The sequence below is a fragment of the Struthio camelus genome, chromosome 1, assembly GCF_040807025.1.
Source record: "Struthio camelus isolate bStrCam1 chromosome 1, bStrCam1.hap1, whole genome shotgun sequence".
Lineage (NCBI taxonomy): Eukaryota > Metazoa > Chordata > Aves > Struthioniformes > Struthionidae > Struthio > Struthio camelus.
The window spans coordinates 122,297,069-122,317,503 of record NC_090942.1 but is presented as its reverse complement, the minus strand read 5'-3'; the positions used below and the strand labels follow the sequence as shown (position 1 = coordinate 122,317,503).

At 37.0% G+C, this 20,435-nt stretch overlaps 1 protein-coding gene across 8 annotated transcripts in view; it reads right to left on the bottom strand.

Annotated features, from left to right (window-relative positions):
• The window catches only part of TTC3 (tetratricopeptide repeat domain 3), a 71,702-nt gene that overhangs the window by 35,437 nt on the left and 15,830 nt on the right, over positions 1-20,435 (bottom strand). For 7 of the 8 annotated variants that reach the window (XM_068913603.1, XM_068913591.1, XM_068913634.1 and 4 more), the window contains exons 11-17: positions 15,699-15,753; positions 14,827-14,989; positions 14,666-14,714; positions 13,457-13,580; positions 10,654-10,708; positions 6,165-6,225; positions 1,615-1,681 (exon numbers count right to left, since the gene is read on the bottom strand). In XM_068913603.1, coding sequence (XP_068769704.1) covers positions 1,615-1,681; positions 6,165-6,225; positions 10,654-10,708; positions 13,457-13,580; positions 14,666-14,714; positions 14,827-14,989; positions 15,699-15,753 — 574 coding nt within the window. Of the gene's footprint in view, positions 1-1,614; positions 1,682-6,164; positions 6,226-8,676; positions 8,867-10,653; positions 10,709-13,456; positions 13,581-14,665; positions 14,715-14,826; positions 14,990-15,698; positions 15,754-20,435 lie in introns of those variants that run through there. The other variant, XM_068913651.1, reaches the window with a different exon arrangement.

The following is a 20,435-nucleotide window of genomic DNA, read 5'->3' as shown; positions in this document are numbered from 1 at the left end:
AGGATTTTTAGGAAGCAAAGAGTCTGAGTGAAGACACAACATGCCTGGTTGTGTCTTGAATCTAGTTTTCTCTTATGAGGCAATAAGAAGAGAATAGTAAATTCTGGCATCTGCTTCTCCAAATTAACAAAGTGCAATGGACTAAGTATGCACATCCCTGTGGATTCATTCAAGAGCTTCAGGATACTCATTAATTGTTGCTGATGAGAACTACGAGGGAGAATTTTTCAATCTGTAAATTTTATTTAGTTTTAAACAGCCATTCAACAAAATGTTCTGTGATTATTTCCAAACACATGGATCAAACACAGGAAGACACATTTAGAGGAAACGCTGGAAAGGGCACTATACATCCCTGAATGAGTCCCAGTGATCTTTTATAGGTTTTTTTCTTACCATTTGGGATACAAGAGAGCTACATTACTAATTCATGCTTCTAATTCAGTATGTTATTCTACAACTGCACAGGGAATAAGTGTAACAATTTTAAATAAGAGATCTTACGGAACGGGAAGGTGACTTCATCGTACAAAACTGCTAGGCTGATTTTACTCATTCATATTCACACACTCGCTTACACACCAAAAAAAATAAACGTTCAAGTGTTCTAGACAGGATGACTTTGGTGTTGGCAATGACAAACGAATTTTGGACTTGCCTTTCACACCATTAGCAGTGGGTGCTGTTTTGGATCTCTTCCCTCTTCACTTTGTCTCACCACTAGTAAGTCTTTGACTAAATTCCTTAATTTCTCTGTTCTAGTTTTCCTTATCCAAGTATTTCGTGGCTCCAGTTTTGCTCTCCACATTCTTGACATCTTTAAGTCAGTTCTTCTCTCCTCTCCTCTTAATTTGAATGAAATCACACACAGGCTGCTCTGTGGTAACTGATACCTACCTTCGCTTTTAACACCACTGTCATTCTCTCTGGTGTTCATACATACATATTTTCATTCATATTTTATTCAAACAAAACTTAATGCTTATATAATAAGTTTCTGCAACTAAACTCTCTCTGCATATGAACCAATTTTTTTCTGGTGGATGTAAAAACTGTTTGATCTAAAATCAGCTAAGGGCCTGAGTTAACTATGCAGTGTAAACATAGTTTATGGTTATTAAATAAATGGATGCATAAAATCCTAATCATTTCAATATAAAACACACAGATTTAGTACATAATTAATGAAGTTACAGTTATAGATGAATTAAGAAATAACTCTGAGAAAAGTAATGAAACCACAAAGACTTCCTGAAGTCCAAGATGATTTTGTTCTTTTTCTTCATGGTCACTACAATAGATTTTCTTTCTCCTAAGTAGATCTTTAATTTCACAAAGCTTTTCAGCGTGCACCATCATTGAGATAGCTACCTTTCTGTCAAATTAAGGTTAGATTTTTTGGAGGAAGGGGCAGAGAGAGTGAGAGAGGGGGAAAGAGGAGAAGAAGAAAGGGAAAGAGAACTACACGCAAGGAGACAGTATAATCACATAAGCTTTGTTTCCTGATAAAAATCAGGCCAAACATGAAGTGGTAGATTTTAGTGCTATTGTCCAAGATAAGGACACGGTTAAGGTCCAAGTTAAGGTCTTACACTAACCAGTTCCCGCAGTTACCTGTTGCACAGTACAAAAGAGTTTATCTTGGATGGTTTTAGACTCTATCTTCAAATCAAGGTGATCTCTACAAATAAAAGGACAATGATATCATGAGCTTGCAGATGTACTTCATATGTAAACTAATTTTCAAGAAATAGAGAAATATCTGTGCTTTTATCACCACACAACATTTGCCCATATGCCAGAAATTACCAAGGTAGCACTCTTCGCCATAGTGATAACCGCCACTGTAAAACTATCAAGAATTATGAAACTATCCAACCTTTTAGCCAGGGAATCACTATGGCTTCAGGGGAGTTGGAACCTTCTCCATCTTTGTTTACCATCTGCACCTCATTCTGAGCTGAGCTGCTCTTATTAAGGGACGTGACAGCTGACTAGAGAACTTCCCTACACCAAAGGCAGCAGCGCAAGATGACAGGTCTCTTTCCACTTCTCTACTCTTCCTAAGTACAGGATCCTTTACCCCAGCACAATATCCACTTAAAATCGTATACATGTAGTAGCTTTGCCTGACAGGGGCTGGGAGAGGAGAGGAGAGAGGAATAGAGATCTCCTTTCCAGCTCTTCCTCTCCACTGGAACAGAAAGACCTGCAAGACTAGGGAATGGAGAAAGTATAATGTAAAGGTGAAGTATTTCTTGATACTCCGTAAACTGGAAACTCAATGTTCAGGTACTGCTATGCTCCCTGTCACTAATATACATTCAGTTCTGTCCCACGTTCAAAGGCATGGAATGCTCATCACACGAGATAAATTGTTTATGCTGTCAGAGGATTCCCCAGGTGTTTTGAGCCAAGAATCTTGCTAAAGTCCAGAGATGGAAATAAGACTGTAACTGGCCATGCATCACACATGTGATAAATATTGTATTTTTATAGGTCTGATAAGCTCTCCTGTGAGAGATGTTATGTGGCAGATATTCAGTTACTTTGAAGATGATCTGTTCATGTACTGAATTCTAATTATTCTTTCTCCCCCATGAAAGTGAAAGGAGAAACTGAAACTAAGCAGTGGCAACCCAGTTAAATGACACTCCTGACGTCTCTCATGACAAAGCTTCACCTAGCTACAGTGGCTTTCAAGGAGAGTTATGGAAAAACGTAAAGAATAACACTGCAAAAAACATATATTAAAAGAGGGTAGGTTTTGTGGTCAGTTCATACTAGGACTCGAGACAATCAGGTTCAGCATCCGAGGTTTCCTGTAGGCTTAGGCTCCTCTACATGAGAAATTTGCACCTTTAAAAAAACTCACTTAAAGGAAACTTGTATCAGCTTCCCTATTTCAATGTGAACGGTTTATTTTGCTCTATCCCTTACCTGTTTTTAATCATCTTAAACACAACTGAAAAACGCTAACTGAAGAAGCATACAAACAACAAAGTATGGTCAGAGCTCAATTTGTCTAATTCCACAATTCAGATTAAAACATCGAAACTTTCCATCGCTGCATGGCCTTAAGCAATATGTCATTATTTGCCTCAGTTGCCTTACCAAAAAAGTCAGCAGTCATAGTTCTTCCTTAACTATCTAATAGATCAGAAATTCTCTGGCATAAGCAATCAGGTACGAACTCAGTGCCTTCCCCAATCTTGTTTGGATCATGTTGCCCCTAGTATCACAAGGAATACTTCTTGTGCTCAACTCTTTTTTTTATTTTTATGACAGATGGGAACAAAATAGTAGTTAAAATTCATAGTACTTTTTATCTTAACTCATTTAATACAGGCCCCAAACCAGCAAACATATGCATTTACATTCAGCATGTTCTATTGGGATTATTCATCCCAATAAACTAGAGATCAATATGCTTTAAGTCAAGAGTCAAGTCCCACAAAAGGACTAACAGACTTTAGGTAACAGCTCTTTTTCAGTATTAGTTCGAGACTGACTTGCAATGCTTTCCTCATGGTCAAATCTCTTATTTTATTTTTAGTAAGTACATCAAGTATCAAAAACTAAAAACAAATTGGCTTGGTATACAGAGTAGAAAAAGTACAGAGAGGCCTTGAACACAGGATAGAGCTTGAGTTATGCTGTGGTATAAGTTTCAATGTAGCAACCAGAACAAGATTCACATTATCTTTTGTTGCAAAGCATTCACATTTATTGTTTTGGCTATACAGTGTGGACTCCCTTGGGATAACTTTTTTTCTTAAAGAGAGATTATTAAAATTATGCTTGTGTTTACTAAAATTCAACTGACCTTTGGAAAATATTTAGTTTTCTAATAATAAATCAATCTCTCCATGAAAATTGAATTATTGTGAAATTTAATCCGCTATCTTAACATGAACAATATCCTAAAGAGAATAAAAACAATGTAAATGTATACTAGGGTATGTTAGATTTTAAATAAAAAGCGCTTATCAATTTTCAGTTATGCTTCATTCAGGCCAATTTCCCCCACCTTCTCTTTCACAATTAAAAAACGGATTGCTTCATCCACAAGAATAACTCTTACATACTGCCAACAGTTTTTTAAGTTGCTTTACCAACTTCCATGGAGATGGGAATCTACAGGGAAAAATATAATACACTTGCCCTATTCTTATACTCTTCACTTGGTATTTGTTATAGGCTAGTGTCAGAAATAGGCTACCAGGTTAGACAAAAGAGTGGGTCCTGTGTTACAGAGGTGCAAATCATTAAGTTATAACTAATGTAAACTGCTCAACAAGGACTAAATTCTACTACTTTTCCCTCAGATCTTATTTTCCAACAAAGGGAATCTGAGTTTCCAACTTTGATTATGTAGCTTGTCACCCTAGAAGAAAAAATATTTTTCAGTATTCAGGCACCATATCCTAGGTGGCGTTCCCAGAGAGGTCTACCTTTTCACTAATGCTACAGGAATCACTTTCCAAATTAAGATCTGCTGCAGTAGAGTCATATTTCAATAATGCATACCCTGAGAAGCATTCCCAGAAGAAATGGTTATCAGCACATCACACACCAGTTGCATACCAGAAATCTTTATTTGTTCATATTCTCTTTCCTCTCTTGTACCCCAAGGTTTTTAGATAGTCTAGGAGATACCTTGGGGAAAGATGCATGGGAACACCACAAATATATACTGATACATCTCTGTACATGTCTCCTGTAAAGGCACTATTACAGAACCTTCAGCATTTAGAATGATATACTTAGTGTTTAAAAATTTTCATCTCTGCATCAACTGATAGTCATTATTAATGGTGCTACTACTTTTCCACTTCTGATAGTTCACAAAAACATCTAATCTAAAAAAAAGTATCAAACTTCTTATTTGCATACAGATTTTAAGAAACAACTTTCCTGTGCATATTTATACAAGTGCTGACCACTTTAGAAGTGTTTATGGAAAGACCACTAAAGAACAAAAAAATGTTAAAAGGAAAGCACATTTAACAATGAGATCACCTAATACAAAAATTTAACTTGCTCAGATCCCATCAACGATGGAAGTGAAGAAGATGAAACACCACCATGGCAGAGAAAATAGTTTCTCACTTTGTGCCTGGTTTTGCCAGGCCTACATGCAAGAGAAAGAAAAGGCTTCCACACCAGGACCTCCTTCTTCAAAATTAGGAAACAGAGTACTGATTCTCCCACCTCCCAAAACACCCTCTTGTTGCATCACCTACCTATATGCCCCCCTGTCTCACATTGGGACCCTACTACTACAGCCTCACTTTGCTGCTATGGACACCCTCCCTCCCACAACACTAGGATCCTGTGCTCTTTCCACCTGTACTCACTAATTTACCCTTGCTCCAATATTTTGAGCTGGAAAGCACAGGCCCCAGATGGGTTAGGTTTTTGTTAACAAACGTCTAGAAGCCAGGAGTGCAGTTGGCAGTAGCAGTAAGTTATAACCCACCAACTGCTCGGAAAAATGTCTACACACAGGCAAATACCATGAATCTTGTCGTAAATGCTAATATGGAGGCACTCATCCTGAAACTCAGAGAAGAGTCGTCATGTGCACTTCTAGGAGCTGCTGCTGAGTAACCCTTACGAGGCTCCCAAAGAGGGAAAAACTACAACTTAAGTGTTAAGATTAAACCTTAAGATTACATATTATAGAGTAACAAATAATAAATTACTACTACTAACAACATACAATAAATATTACTTTATTAGAAGTAATAAAACATTTCTAATAACAAATAACGTGTGATATTTAGATTAAATTTAATCTGAGCTTTTTCCTTCTATACCTTACGCTCTTTTCCTTAACTCTACTGAAATCACCACCTTTTATCCAAAAACAAACATTACTGTTTTGGGAACAGATCCACCTAATTCACAGTAATGGACTTCTACACTACATTTAAGAGGTGAAATTAGCCTTTAGCTACAAAGAAAAAAATCCTCTTAAAAAAGCAACTAACAAAGAGCAAACAGCAAATAGATGAAGCACTTTCAACATAAAGGTACTTATTTCATTATTTCCATGATAAGCACTGTCCATTCAATTGTGTAAATACTAGAAGACAAAGCTGCAATAGCACTTTAAGTGCTAGATAAAGTAACTCAAAATAATAAAACAAATGCCTTACCTCGTCTTTTCAGAATCATTGGTTTTATTCTTTGACTTTCTTTTGTTTTGGTGACTCTGATCTGAAATGGGAAAAAATATGTCAAACAAAATGACTATTACCAAAAAAAAAGAAACAAACTCAAAATCCACATTTTGCTTTATAAATAATATTTTCCTAAATATTTACAATATCTAAAACTAAAACAACTTGAAAAGTTTTTCAAAAAGGCACCTTTTCATGAATGTTACTTTGTAAAATTTGATAATATTTGATTTAATAAAATCCAATCATGGGAAATATAACACCCCCCTCCACCCCCCAAAAAAAAGTCATTAAATTCCATAATGGTATGACCTGACTTTACAATATTGTAACAGCCCTTTAAGGGGACTACAAGCTAAACAAATTAGCATGTTTTACAAAACCACAGTTGATATTTTTAACTATTAGTTGACATCTAGATATCTAAGGGAATAACCAATCAATATGAATGCTAAGCCTTCACATTCAAGTTTGAATGAAGACACTCTCTAAAGAAAGAGTTTGCTTCTTCAAAAATACATTGCTAAAGGAGTGAAATTCAACATATTAATCTCAGAACTGCAAACATAACGAGTCAGATCAGGATAAATGTCCCTGATTATGAAATACAACTGTCTGATGAAGTGAAAGTATTGAGCCACAAAGACAATAACTTGTCACGTGATACCAATTCACTTCTAATTCTGTAAGCTAATGTCAAAGACTTTTAACATAAAAGTCTACTAAAATGCTTTAATTTTTCAGGTATCTAATATTGTAGTTAATTAGCTACGGGGCTCTGCAACCTGAGTAAACCCTTCATTAGCAATGAACAAGAAAACATGTTTTAACAACTATTTTGTTATTGGTCAAAACAAGAAAGCCCCACCACTAACTGCAAGATAATCTCTCAGCTGTCTTCTGTCGAATTAAAATGTAAGATTAGGCATCTAAATGCGCTCATGATTAAGTCAAAATTTTTAAATTTTATGAATTTCAAATTAGACCTTTACAAGATATTAAAGACTGAACAGCACCAGTGACAAAATCCACTGAGCAGAGAGCTTCCTTCTAGTAACTATACGGTTACACAAGCAAGGGGAAAAAAGAAAAAAAAGTATTTTTGGACCAGTAAAGAGCCAAACAGCAGCTGACAAAGTTTAGCTGCAAAATTGCTGAGCATTACAGGCTGCAAGAGTTCCTTAATATGGGGGGGGGGGGGGGGGGGGGAAGAGTTTTTCTCTAGTTAAGCCTACTTGATTTTACAAGTTCATATAGGAATCCCTTTTGCCTCAGCTATCTCTTCTAAGAGGAGATATAATCTCCAGCTATCATCTTTTAGAAACAGGTTAGGAGATAACAGTGACTTCTTGGCATTGGACACCATCACAAGAGACCAAACACATTCCAGCACCTGGATTTAGGTTATTAAAGTACTGGAACCCAATAATAAGGTACAGCAACTTAATAAATCAAGCGGTATTTAATAGGTTACTTAAGCTTAACTTGAACTACCAAGAAATTTGATTTAAAAAACAGGAGTTACAAATTTACATATAAAATTTCAGTAACTATATATGCTTAAACTGTTCATTCATGACACTCAGGAAAACATTTTATTTTTATAAGGTTAGATCCAAAATACCGAAAGAGTCTAATGCTGTAAAAATATAATTGTATCCATCTGAGTAGTGCCACTCAGGTCAGAAGGATGTCTCATGTCTCAAGGTAAATCATATGCGCTTTAATGCCTTAGGCCACAAGTAATTTTTCATTAAAAACTACTCAGTGACATAAAATTTAAATTAATCAAAACAAAATTCAAGCGTCAAAGACTAAACATACTCAAAATTATTTTGTGAACCATCTACTGAAAGTGACACTCAAACACTAGACTGAACAGATGTCTGTTGAAACAGTTCTTACGCAGTAAAAATTCTGAAGCAACACTAATCATCATCACAAGTTCCTCATAAAAGAAACCTTCAAATGCAAGCAAACAAGAATCTGTTTGAAAGTCAGACACTTCAACCATATCACTATCTTACCATTTAGAGGTAGAGATTATATTCTTTTTATTATTTAGGCTTCTTTCCCCCTAAGGATCTTGCATATCATTCCGAACAAAATTGATAAAAACAAACAAAGACCTTTTTTTTTAATTGCATGCTCTAAAGATTCCTAAATAGCCTTGAAGTAAAGGGCTTTTCCAACATTATGACTAAAATCAATACAAGCCTTTGTTCTCCCCACCAAAAGAAAGAATTAATTGGCACTATTTTTTCGCTGAATGAATTTCATATTAAAAGCCATTCAACAAAAATTATTTAAATCAAGTTACCCACAGAAATTACTACCACCACATACCACCCAACTCAAAAAATTTTTTTTTAAATCTGGAAGTAGTATATTTTAAAAAAATAAAAGTAATGAACAAATCTTGCTGAATTATAATTGAAATACTTATAAGAGAATACATTAATTCAATAGCAATATATAATTCACTTACCCCACAAATATTTTAAAATACTAGCAATAGTACTGCTTTTGCTAGAAATTTCCAAACAAAGATATTTAACAGAAATATAAACATGCTCAGATAAATAGTACACGCAAACAACAACTGAAATGAAAAAGAACAGTAACTGTAAGATAAGATATGGTGGCATAAAGTTCCTTTACATTAAATTTCCTGCCAGTCACAAGCTCTCAAGTGAACAAAGGGTAAGGAAAAGAAAACTACTCTTCCCCATCCACGCTGAACTTGTATCAGCTAGTCATTCAGAGCATAGCTCCTCCTTTCAAATCAAAGCCAAGTAAAGTATTTTCCTCCACCTCTGTACTGACATAATGAGTATGAGGGGGGAGAAAGAGGAAGGAAGAACAGAAGAAAAAAAAAAAAACCCACAGCATCAGTAAGTACTCATGTTTTTTAATGATTTCAAGTTAAAGTTCAAGAAAGCATTTAATTTCTCTATTATCTCTTTAGCCTAGAAGTTTTTTCATTTCTCTGCCTACTCTCTTTTGTTACTCATCTCTTTCCCTAACTGCTCCAAAATCAGTTATCCTTCTCACTCCAGAAAACGTCTGGATTCACTTCTTAATTCTCACTTGCTTCAACTCCTTCAAAATTCCTTATGGCAGCTGTGCATCTCACGTTTTGCCCCTCCATACCAGCAGGGTACCTCAAAATACCTTTTTCTTCCTAAGCTTGACTTCCCCTTTCCAAATCCCTTCCCTGATTAACACTTTCCACATTAAGTTCTTTCCACATTTTTCAGGTTTTTTTTTTTTTTTGGTAATAATCCTACCATATCGCATCTTTTCACTAATTTTGTCTCAACTTGTTTCTTTTGCAACCTTTCTGTATTTTCCCCGTCACAATAAATCTCATTTCTTCAACGTGTTCACATGTCTGAAGTCTGCAAGAGTAAGATCACTTCATCTACTGCACATTTATGCATAACATTGCAATATACCTTCAGAGGCGTCTTAAAATTAAATTTTGAGGTGCTCTGCATTTTGGCACCAGTGCAGCTAAGTACTTAAATCAGTGCAGTGCAAAGCACAGTAGTGCAAGGCTCAAGGACTTCAGACTAACTTTTGCATGGGCAGGACTAGAAGGCCTTGGAAGTCACATCTTCAGAATACAGCACAAGAACACAGCTAGTTCAGATCCAATATGAAATATAAACCATAAATATTCCATATAAATATTATAAATAAGAATAATTTCTGCATGTCAAGAAAAATCTCTTATGCTTTTCCAGTTATAGCAGGTTTATCAGGTGAAAAATTCAGGAAAGATTTCATTTCGAGAACGACAACCACTAACGCTAAAAATGAACACTTTCATCACAGGAAAGTATCTTTGGGACTGTGGGAATTTTAGGGGGTGAGAGGTCTTTCTACAAAAGTATTTTTTTTCCTCCGCAAAAAAAAAGAACAATCAAATACACCAACTTACACCTCTTAAAAATTGTAGCTAAAGAGCCACTCTTTCAGGACTCAAATATTTTGTGGCTTCCTTCCTCTCTAGTTGCAGGATTCTTTTTTTTAGGGATCTATGTGGAGCTTTGATTTTAGTAATTATAAATGAATTAGGAATACTGAAACTATCCACACACTTCCCTTAAATGAGACAATCTTAATTTAGATCCTTTTAAATCCTGAATCTATCTTAGAAGGAATAATAATAATAATAAAAAACTTATATTTAATTTGCTTTTCTAGCCTGCGACTCAGCATTCCACCTTCTAGTTCCACTTTCAATTCCCATTTCATCTAAATGAATTGGAGGCAAACTGCAAACACACGAAGCAAGTAAGAGCTAGAAGTATCTAAGTAACTGCATGCTAACAGGAAAAAGAAGTGTAACATGACAGTTTACTGTTATGAAAATAGCACTAGGTATACTTCTGCTTAATAATGGCAACAGCAAGGCAAGAATCGACTCGGATTTGATAAACAGTAAAAACAAACTCACCTGGTAGAAACTCTAAAGACCAACTTTTGGTTTCTGCTTTTTGGGGATCAGTTACCTAATGATAAATACATTCACTTTGTATTACACAGATTTAAAAAAAAATAGAAATTACTCAAGCTTTACCTTCAAAAACAGAAACAATATTTAAATCTAAGAACTCATTTGCCCATTTCAGTATTATCTGAGAATTACAATTAAAATGTAAGATTAAAATTTAGAAAAAAAAATCACAATGAGAATAACATATATTATTTTCAGTGTCACAGTCACAGAAACATAAAATACAAGATCAGTAACCCAAATATTTAAAGAGGACTTTTTTTCACTGACAAAAACACTTATTCTGTGGGATGACAGCATTTCTGTGGAATGGTTCATCTGTAGCATTGAGTTTGTCAGGTTTTGGGAAGAAGGGGGCAGTGCTTATGAGTTTAACAGTTCTATTAGAAAGCTATGATCACCCAGTGCTATGGCAGAGATTTTCCACATGCAATTTAAAAAAATCCTACAGCTCTTAAAAGTAACCTGAGTTATGGTCACATTTCATAAGAAAACAAAAAGTCTATCTTACGAGAAAAGAAAACAAGAGATAATAAAGAATAAGGACATATTACAGATATCTTAGGAAGTAACATCTTTTTAAAGGCACATATATAGTCCCAGTCTCTGACATTTGTGAACACTTAAACATGCTCAAAAAAAAGGCATTTTTAGAGGATATATTTCCAGCCACAGATTTTGGCATGGAAATAACTCTACCACATTATAATCCATGCTCTCTTTGGACTTCAAATGAAGTTTGCCTGGAATATAATGATCTAAACTAAGATCATATTTTTCATTTGTACTAAAGACTCCTTTTAAATCCTAATTATTTTCAAAGCTCCATTACCTCCCTTTTGCTCCCTGTGATATATTACTACACATTTTACACTTATACTTAATTTTTTCCCGAATTTCTTATCCATTATCTAGTCTGAAAGTACTAGTCTTTTTTGCAGTTATATCAATACCAAAGGAAGACAAATTGAATACAGACCTACACTGTAAGATTTTCCCAGCATAAAGGCAGATGAAAGTTTTCACAAGTTAATCACAATCTTTAAGCACTTCTTTTATGTTCAGTAGCTTGCTACTTTCTATTTCAACAAATATTCTAACTTTCATTTCCTTCCCTTTGCCCTTCTTTGCTTGGTTTCATTTTCTCCATTAGTGAGTCATCCTTTTCACTGCCCCACCCCTCCTGTGGATCCTGAAAACAGTATTTTCACATGTTACGCGCTAAACTGTGTTGATCCTGCTGTTAGATCTATATTATTTACCATCTTGTTTCTATTAATATATGGCATGCTTACAACACACACACTCGATACGCTAATTTATAACAAGGAATTTATAGATTAGCTAATAACAATAATAATGGTAAAGAAAATCAGAAAGAGCGACGAAAGTTTCTCTTGAAACAACAATAGTGTGAAAGAACAACTTCTGTAAACAGACCGAAGCTACCAGGTCAAATTCTGAATTCAGCGCTGTTACAATATGACTGCCATGGTTTGAAAGCATCTACCAAATCAAACTGCTCAGCGAGTTCAGGCACAAGAATGGTTCGTGGGCTCTCCCTAATTCTGGGCTTGAGATAGGCACTAAGACAGCAACAGCAGGGAACTTCCACTGACCTGAGAGAAATTCACTTAAAACAAGGTAAGTACCTAAGTTTTCACTGACAAAAAAAAAAACCTTACACATATCCACAAGTTTTTTGTTTGTTTTGTTTTTTAAGGAATAAAATGGTAAGTTATTGCACTTGCAACAATAAAATAACTTTCTGAAAGGCAGAGTTATAGACTTTTGTTAGGGGATTCCTTTGATTGTTCTTTATGTATCCTTAGATCCCAAGTTTAATTATTTTTCGATAAAAAAAAAAAAAAATCACTGATGAACACAGTACAAAGTTTACTCCACTAAGTTTCACTCTTCTTCTTCTAAAGCCTTCCTCATATAAAAGACAGAAGTCATCTAGTGGAATGTCATCTAGTTACTTAAGCTTGTAAAGAATCTTTAAATTCATTCTTTCAGTTTAAAAGAGTCACAAAGCACTACTAAAATAACAAGTCCATTTTGCATTTTAGAGGTATAGTAAGTTTGTTTTAAACATACAAGCGAAACATATTTGAGAACAACATCCTAATTTTAAACCTAAGCCAATTAAGAGTACTATTCAACTAACATTTCTTCCATACAAAAGTAACCTGTTTACAGAGCAACAACATAATGGTCTATAACAACGCTACAATCCTCGCTTGATGTCAGTGCATGTGTCACTGACACTATAACACTGTAACACAGCAAAAACCCTGCATATGAAGTAACTTTGGCTCAAACATCTTCCACTGAACTCCATCACGCCACTGCACTTTAAATGGATCCTCTCAAAGTCAAAGGGAAGCCCATGTCTGAAGGCACATCAACAGGCAGGATCGGACAACTGATTAAATCCGGTATAACTTCAGAGTCTCACCTTCAATAACTCTGAAGAGACTTCACTCTGCCTCACAACATATAACCTCCAACCTTGTATTCAAGTAACCATTTTCCAACCTTTTTTTCAAATCCAAAGTTCTAAACATAGTTTTTAATAGTTAAATATCACAGGAAAAGTGCATTTAGCTGAGAAAGTACACAATTATTAAAACACAGCTGCTTCAAAATTTTGGCCACAACATTTAATAACATATTCCAGGACGAAGAAAATTAACACATTGTTAGTCTTGAAATTCTACTTGTCCATACTGTAACTTACCCTGGTATCATGTTTTTGGTGACAATGGTGATCTTTAGAACCAGACTGTGTCCTCTTCTTGTCTTTTTCTACTTCTTTCGGTTCTTGAGAAACAGCTAAATAAGTTTCTGAAGAACTGCAGTCTCTGACAAATAAAAAGAAAAAACCCTTGTGCTTCACACTTCAGATAATAGGTACTACACACACACTGAAAAAACACAGACAAATAAAAAAAAGTCCACTGCTTATAGAAGTGTAAGTACATTAAGAAGGCGTAGGCATATTAAAGGTTTTGATCATACAGTCATATCTGTTATCTCAGATCGAACAGTCCATGGGTAACCAAAATTCTCTAACAAAACGCCTCCCCCCCCCACCCCAAACACACACATTTTCCATATAAGGAACAGGAATGGAATTAGAGCACATTTAAAGAACAGATCTTGCCCAAGGCCACATTTTATCTGTGCAGTACAGAAACGGAAACAAGAAAGTAAGCTTCTCCAAAATTTTCAGTCTTACTAAAGTTTTTTAGAAGTTTGTTTATTGCACTGTTTTCAAATGACAGATGTCACTGGTACTTCAAAGTGTACCAATAAAATCAAAAAGGTCTTTCGGAAAGGATAGTTTCATACAAAAGTTAAGGCACATACTAGCATAGAACATATGATTATGGAATACTTCTTGCTCTCCCCAGGGAAAGCAAAATATACCTGAGTAAACTAAGTTCTTACTAATTAGTATACATATTCATTTTTAACATTGCCAAAATGCACAGATAAGTTTGTTAGCGTTCAGTTCTACACATAATTAGGACTCAATTCAGTTTAATCTTCTAGTGAATCTTATAGAGCAAAGTTAGCACAAAACAACGGGTGTGATTTCACTGACATTTTCAGGCACCAAATTGCTCCAACAGTTTAAGGACTTCAAGTAGAGTGGATAGAAAATATGAAAAATTTAACTGTTTCCTGTTATTTCCAACATGGGTGAAACTTAAAATGCTGAAGGAAATTATTTGGAAGTAGAAAACATCACAAGAGAGAATATTCAATTACTAATCCTCTTCACTATTAGGCTACCACCTGATATCTCTTTTATTCTTTTATTATTATTTGTTGGTAGATAGCAAAATTTAAGCAATATCTATACTTTGTACTACTTAATCAAATCTTACATTAACCACTGTTAATTTCAAAAAAACAGTAAATAAATCTGGCTGTTGCTTACTTTTTCTCAAGAAGTGATTTCTTTGGTTTCTGCTTATACGGTTTAATGCCTATAGAAAATTACATAGGAAGGGGGAAAAAAATTAGTGAGCTTCAAAGGAAAAATACCAACAAAGGAATTTTGTTATGTTCAAGACAAATCTTGAAATCAGAAAACATTACCATTGATTTCTTCTAACGTCTTCTTTAACTTGTCATTTTGTTGAATAAGATCCTTCAGTCCTTCAAGAATATTCTTGCACAGTTCCTGAGCTCTCTCATTAGCTTCTAAAGCCAATTCATGCTCCCCCAGTAAGGAGAGAGCCTTACAGAAGTGGTAGTGACCCTAAATGAATATCAATTTGAATTGAAAGTATTTATTCTCTCAAAAAGAGAAAACCATCCAAAACAGCTTTAGTACACTAGATAATACAAGGTAAATTTTTTTTACATACTCCAAAAAGTTACCTACTCCACCTGTTCCAGGTCAAGTGGTGAATAATCAAAGTTTTCAATTTTTCAGCACATTGAAGCCGAAAAAACATTCATCGGGAGTAGGACCTAGCCTCTGGCTTTGGAAAACAGCAAGTCTGCTTTTTCCCTAATCTCAACTACTACTTTTCAACTTCATAACTATCCTTTATTTACTCTTCTTTAGGCCAAAAAGACTGGGAAACAGATTTTGATCATTATTTAGCAATTTTTATAATAAAAAAACTTGGTATATTCTTTTTGAAGTATTGCAATAATATAACTACCCAAAACAACGTAATAAATGTCTTCTTCTATCCTTATGTATTCAATACACCATCCAATAACACTTGCAAAGATTTCAAAAAAACATTTTTAAGATAAAAAGACAAGCAAACTATTTACTTGGCTGACTGAAGCAGAATTCCCAGCCCATTAGATACTGCGTTCATTCTACTCTCATTAGTGCTAAATGCAAATGAGAACATTTAACATCTACCAAGGTCACTTTAATTCAGACTCTGAGATCTTTGTTGGCTTACAGTACTAACAAAAAACAAAATTCAAATGAATACAAAACTAACCTTTGGCCAATTGGGCTTCAAAACAGTGGCCCTTTTTCCATCAGCAAGGGCTCTCCTTAGAGAAAGAGGGGGGGAAAAAGTTGTTATTTATATTTCAGAAAAATCCACAGATCAGGGCTGCACTGTGCAATGCAAGGCACTATAAGAACATAAAATTAATAAAAGAGCAGTTCATTCATCCATATAAAGGCGTGGTCAGACAATAGTTTTTAGCTGAAGCTGATCTGGGTTAAAATGGCACTATTGCAACTATTTCACCCATCAGATATTTATGCCATCCTGTGACGGTGTGCTCTTCCCTCCATCACCTGACCTCTCCATCAACAGCACGAAGCCAGGGGCTAATGAAGCATGCGCCCACCCAAATACAGCTGGTATGCAAATATGACTACAAGTCAACCATCTTACCCCATATACAGGGGACAGCCCAGAGCCTGTTGAGCTCTCCTGCACAGCAGTGGGCTGCAGGGCAGAATCTCCCCTTGAGAAGGGATGCCTCTCAGGTTGGTTATTCCTTGAGGTCGAGAGATTCCTTACCCGCAACAGATCCTCGGTAAGTAACTAACAGCGCACCGAAACTTTGCAAACTTTGCTAAGTTGCATCTCGGATTGATTGTGCACGTAATCCTTTAGACATCAAGTCTGGGACTAAGATAGGATCCAGCTGCACCCAGACTCTCCTGAGAAGGAGTTCGGAAAGCAAGGGGGTCCATCCTGAACTTCACGACTCAACGGAAGGCTCTCCTTGACACTTTCGTCCGGCTCTGTCCTCCACGCAGTAAATAATCGAGTGTACCTTGCCATCAAATCCCGTTAAACCACTGTCTTATTTACCATCAGACTTTGTTAAAACACTATCTTCTCTCAACAAAATACATTGCTGCTTCTCTCTTACGAGTGAAGTGCATCACTCATCTGCAATAATTTGGCATAGTCGGCAGGATGGCAAGTAGTATCACCAATTATTTATGGAGGCATGGAGTGAACCCGAGTCCCAGCTTCTCAGAAGAATGGACTCGAGACAACTGGCTTAACTGGGAAGCTGTTGAAGAATCCCTGAAAGTGACTAGGGGGCCATATAAAGGATAGAAAAGGGAAATGAATTATCTGCAAGATGCTAGGTACCTGTTGAGAAGCTGCGTATCAAGAAAGGAAGAATAAAAATAGAGAGGAGCAGGACCTAAAGATATAAAAGGCAGAAAGGCAACTGAGTTGTTACTGTCTTTGCAAATTGAACAGCTGCAGAAACAGTTACAGGAGGAAAAGGAGAAAAGACACAAGTCGGGAGAAAACGTCGAGATGATGCTTATGCAGGCTCCCAGCCCTCTGACACCATACAGATTAGGAAACTAATAGTATCCCCTGAAGAATGGGATGGAGACATCCGGGGTGATCCCAATAATAGTGAGCCAGATGATGATGATCCTTTGCTCCCCTCAAATCCCCCTGAATATGAAGCTAGATCCATTGTCAAAACAGAAAGGATCAAGGCACCTCAGGGCGGTGCTCTGCAATATACTATGCAAACCATCACTTGGGATCTGTTACAATTGACAAATTTGCAAGAGAGAGATAGCAGAAAACCAGGTCAAACAAACTGAATACTCGTGGGAAGCATGTCTAAGAGGCAGCAATCGAATAATGCTGAGTGAGGACGAAGCAGAGGTGTCTATTGGGGTCCAGGAGTTTTCTTAAATTTAGGACCCAATCCGGCAGATACATCCCATTACATCACCAGCCGAGTAGCTTATTGGGCTGGGGGAACAGCGAGGTGAACCCTCCATAATCCCCATTAAATCTCTAAGCGAGCTCTCCCCAGCCATCACAAAAGGTGCCTGCATACAAACAACGCACAGATGAGGACCCCATAATGTCCTACTATCTGCTACAGTAGATTTTGCAACGTTAAAAGCACTGATTAGACGAGCCCCGGCAATTCTTAAACCCTATCTAGTTGCAAAACAGGATGAGGCCAAAAGAGACACAGAACATAATGAAAGACGAGGTAATAACTCTCGCAGGCACCTCCCTACACGGGCAGAATTAATGCACGGCGTTGTTAACTTTAGCTGTGAAATGGGCTGGGACGATGCATCAGCTGAAAAACCAAACCTGAAGCCCTGGGGAGGAGATCATAAGGTGAAACCCATGAAACAGGGAACAGAAACTAAATCAAAAGGAAATAAATCAAAAAACCTGCAAACAGAATCTCGAGAATGGAGAAATGAATTATGGAGGAAAGCGTTAGCCTCAGGCATTCCCAGAGCTGCAATTCAAGGTCAGCATTATCTTGAGTCTGATTGAAGCATTCCAGAAACGAGATAACGGTGAAGGGAGGGAGCGTTATTTTGACTCCTCTGGTGCCAGTTCCCAGAGAGGGAGATAACCCCTTCTTCCTCCTTAGGGAGAAACTGCAGGGCATGAAGCCAAAAAACAAGTAATGCCCGGAAGGCAATTGGGTCTGCCTGTCCAGCAAGTGGAGGCTTATCAGTGATTAAGTGATGATGGCTCATATTTCGATTCCAGCTGGTCCTCAAGGACAATTGGTGAAGTTTTTAATAGATACGGGAGCGCAAATTCCAATACTAACACAATAAGATGCCGAGAAGCTGGGCATGCGATCCAGATGGCAAAGAGTTAAAATTACCAGTGTGAATGGAGTAATTATTGTGTGCCAAACTGCCAAGGTTAATTTACAGCTCCTGGGCAAGAAGCGCATGTCAACTACTTGCTTTGCAATTAAGGATCATCATGAAAATATTTTAGGTTTTGATGTTTTAGACAGACGAACATGGCACCTGCTGAATGGCAGTGTGTGGCCCTTCAGCTCCAACATCAAACCCAACTCCGGTAAAAATAGGGAGGTTACAGTGCGTGTACTTCATGCAGTCCCTGCACTCCCCAATACAAAAATTGCTAACATACCACAGTATCCAATTTCTGCGGCAGCACGAAATGGAATTTCTGAAGTCATAGCTGATTTGGAGAAATGACAAATTATCTCCAGAATCTACTCCCCATATAACTCACTTATCTGTCCAGTTCAGAAACCAGACGGGAGGTGGCGTTTGACAGCTGATTATGGGCGCCTGAATGCTAATAATGCTCCGCTAACAGCTGCTATACCAAATACTGCAAACTTAATGGCCACTTTGCAAGCAGCTGCACATCCATGGATGGCGGTGCTAGATTTAAAAGATATGTTCCTTATGGTCCCCTTGCAGGAAGAGGATAAAGAAAAGTTTGCTTTCACTTGGGAAGGAATACAATATACCTTTAACAGACTCCCATAGGGGTATAAACATTCACCCACGATTGCTCATGCAGCACTTTTTGAACTTTTACAGAGTCTCACTCACTCCCCTCAAGATGTGAAACTCTACCAGTATATAGATGATATTCTGATTGGAGGAACTTCCCCTAAGAAAGTGGGGGAAGCAGCAGAAGCAGTATGGTAAGCACTACATAAAGCGGAAGTTGAGGTTCCACCTGAAAAACGTCAGGGACCAAGTAAAGAAATAAAATTGTTAGGTACTTGGTGGATAGCAGGCAGTGCAGTGATTCCTCCAGACACTTTAAGAAAAATCAAAGAACTGCAAATGTCCCATTCAAGGAAGGAGTTGCAATAGTTAATGGGAACTTTAGGATATTGGAGGAAGCACGTACCTGGCTTTTCTATTATTGCTCATCTGTTATATTCACTCTTACAGAAAGGTAGCCCTGGAAGCGGAGAAATTAGAACACAAAGAGGCAGTCAAAACTAACCGAAGAACCTAAAACACATCAGTCATTGGGACCAGTACACCCCTGCAACCCTATTATAGCCGAATGAGGTTTCACCGAGCACGCTGCTTACTGTAACCTGTTCCAAACTGGCCCTGACGGACCAAAAAGACCTTAATTATTTAGCCCAACTGCATTTAAGGAAACAGAACAATGATATTCTGAATGGGGAACAAGGATTTTTATCTTTAGTCCAAGAAGTTAAAGAAGTTGAGAAAACATAGCAGGGACAACTCGTGCAAACTAGAGAACCATGTAATCTGCTAAAAGCAATCCTAAAGGGGACTACTCCCCCAGAAGGAGGTGCACAAAAACCCGCTATCAGAAAATGGTATGCCTACTTAACAGGAGTTGCAGAAAGTATGCAATTAACTGAAGGACATACTACGATTTCCAAATTACAGATGCCCATAGATACAGACCCCTTAGCATTACAACAACCTTTTAAACCTTCGCCAATTCTGAATGCACAGCCCATCACTGAGGGTACACCAACAGAAAATATTTGGTTCACTGATGCCTCAGCAAAAAGGATAAATGGTAAATGGCAATATAAGGCCGCTGCATTAGATACTACCACTGACAAACAAGCAGTAGAAGAAGGTGAAGGCAGTGCACAAGAAGGAGAATTAAGAGCAGTAGTTCTGGCAACACAGAATGGAGCAAAAGTCGTATATGTAGACTCTTAGGCTGTGTGGGCCAGTGCCACAAAATGGCTCTGTCAATGGGAAACCCTGAATTGGGAAATAAATAGATCTCCAGTTTGGAGAAGCCAAGACTGGCAACTATTAGTAAATATAGCCTGGAAAACACCATTCAAGATAGGATGGGTGAAAGCTCATGCCAAGGACAGTCAACCCGCCACAAAGTGGAACCAAAAGGTGGATGAGTTAACTAAAATTAGGAAAATCGCCTTAGATCCCAAGTGGTATCGGTTGGAAGAATGGTTACATC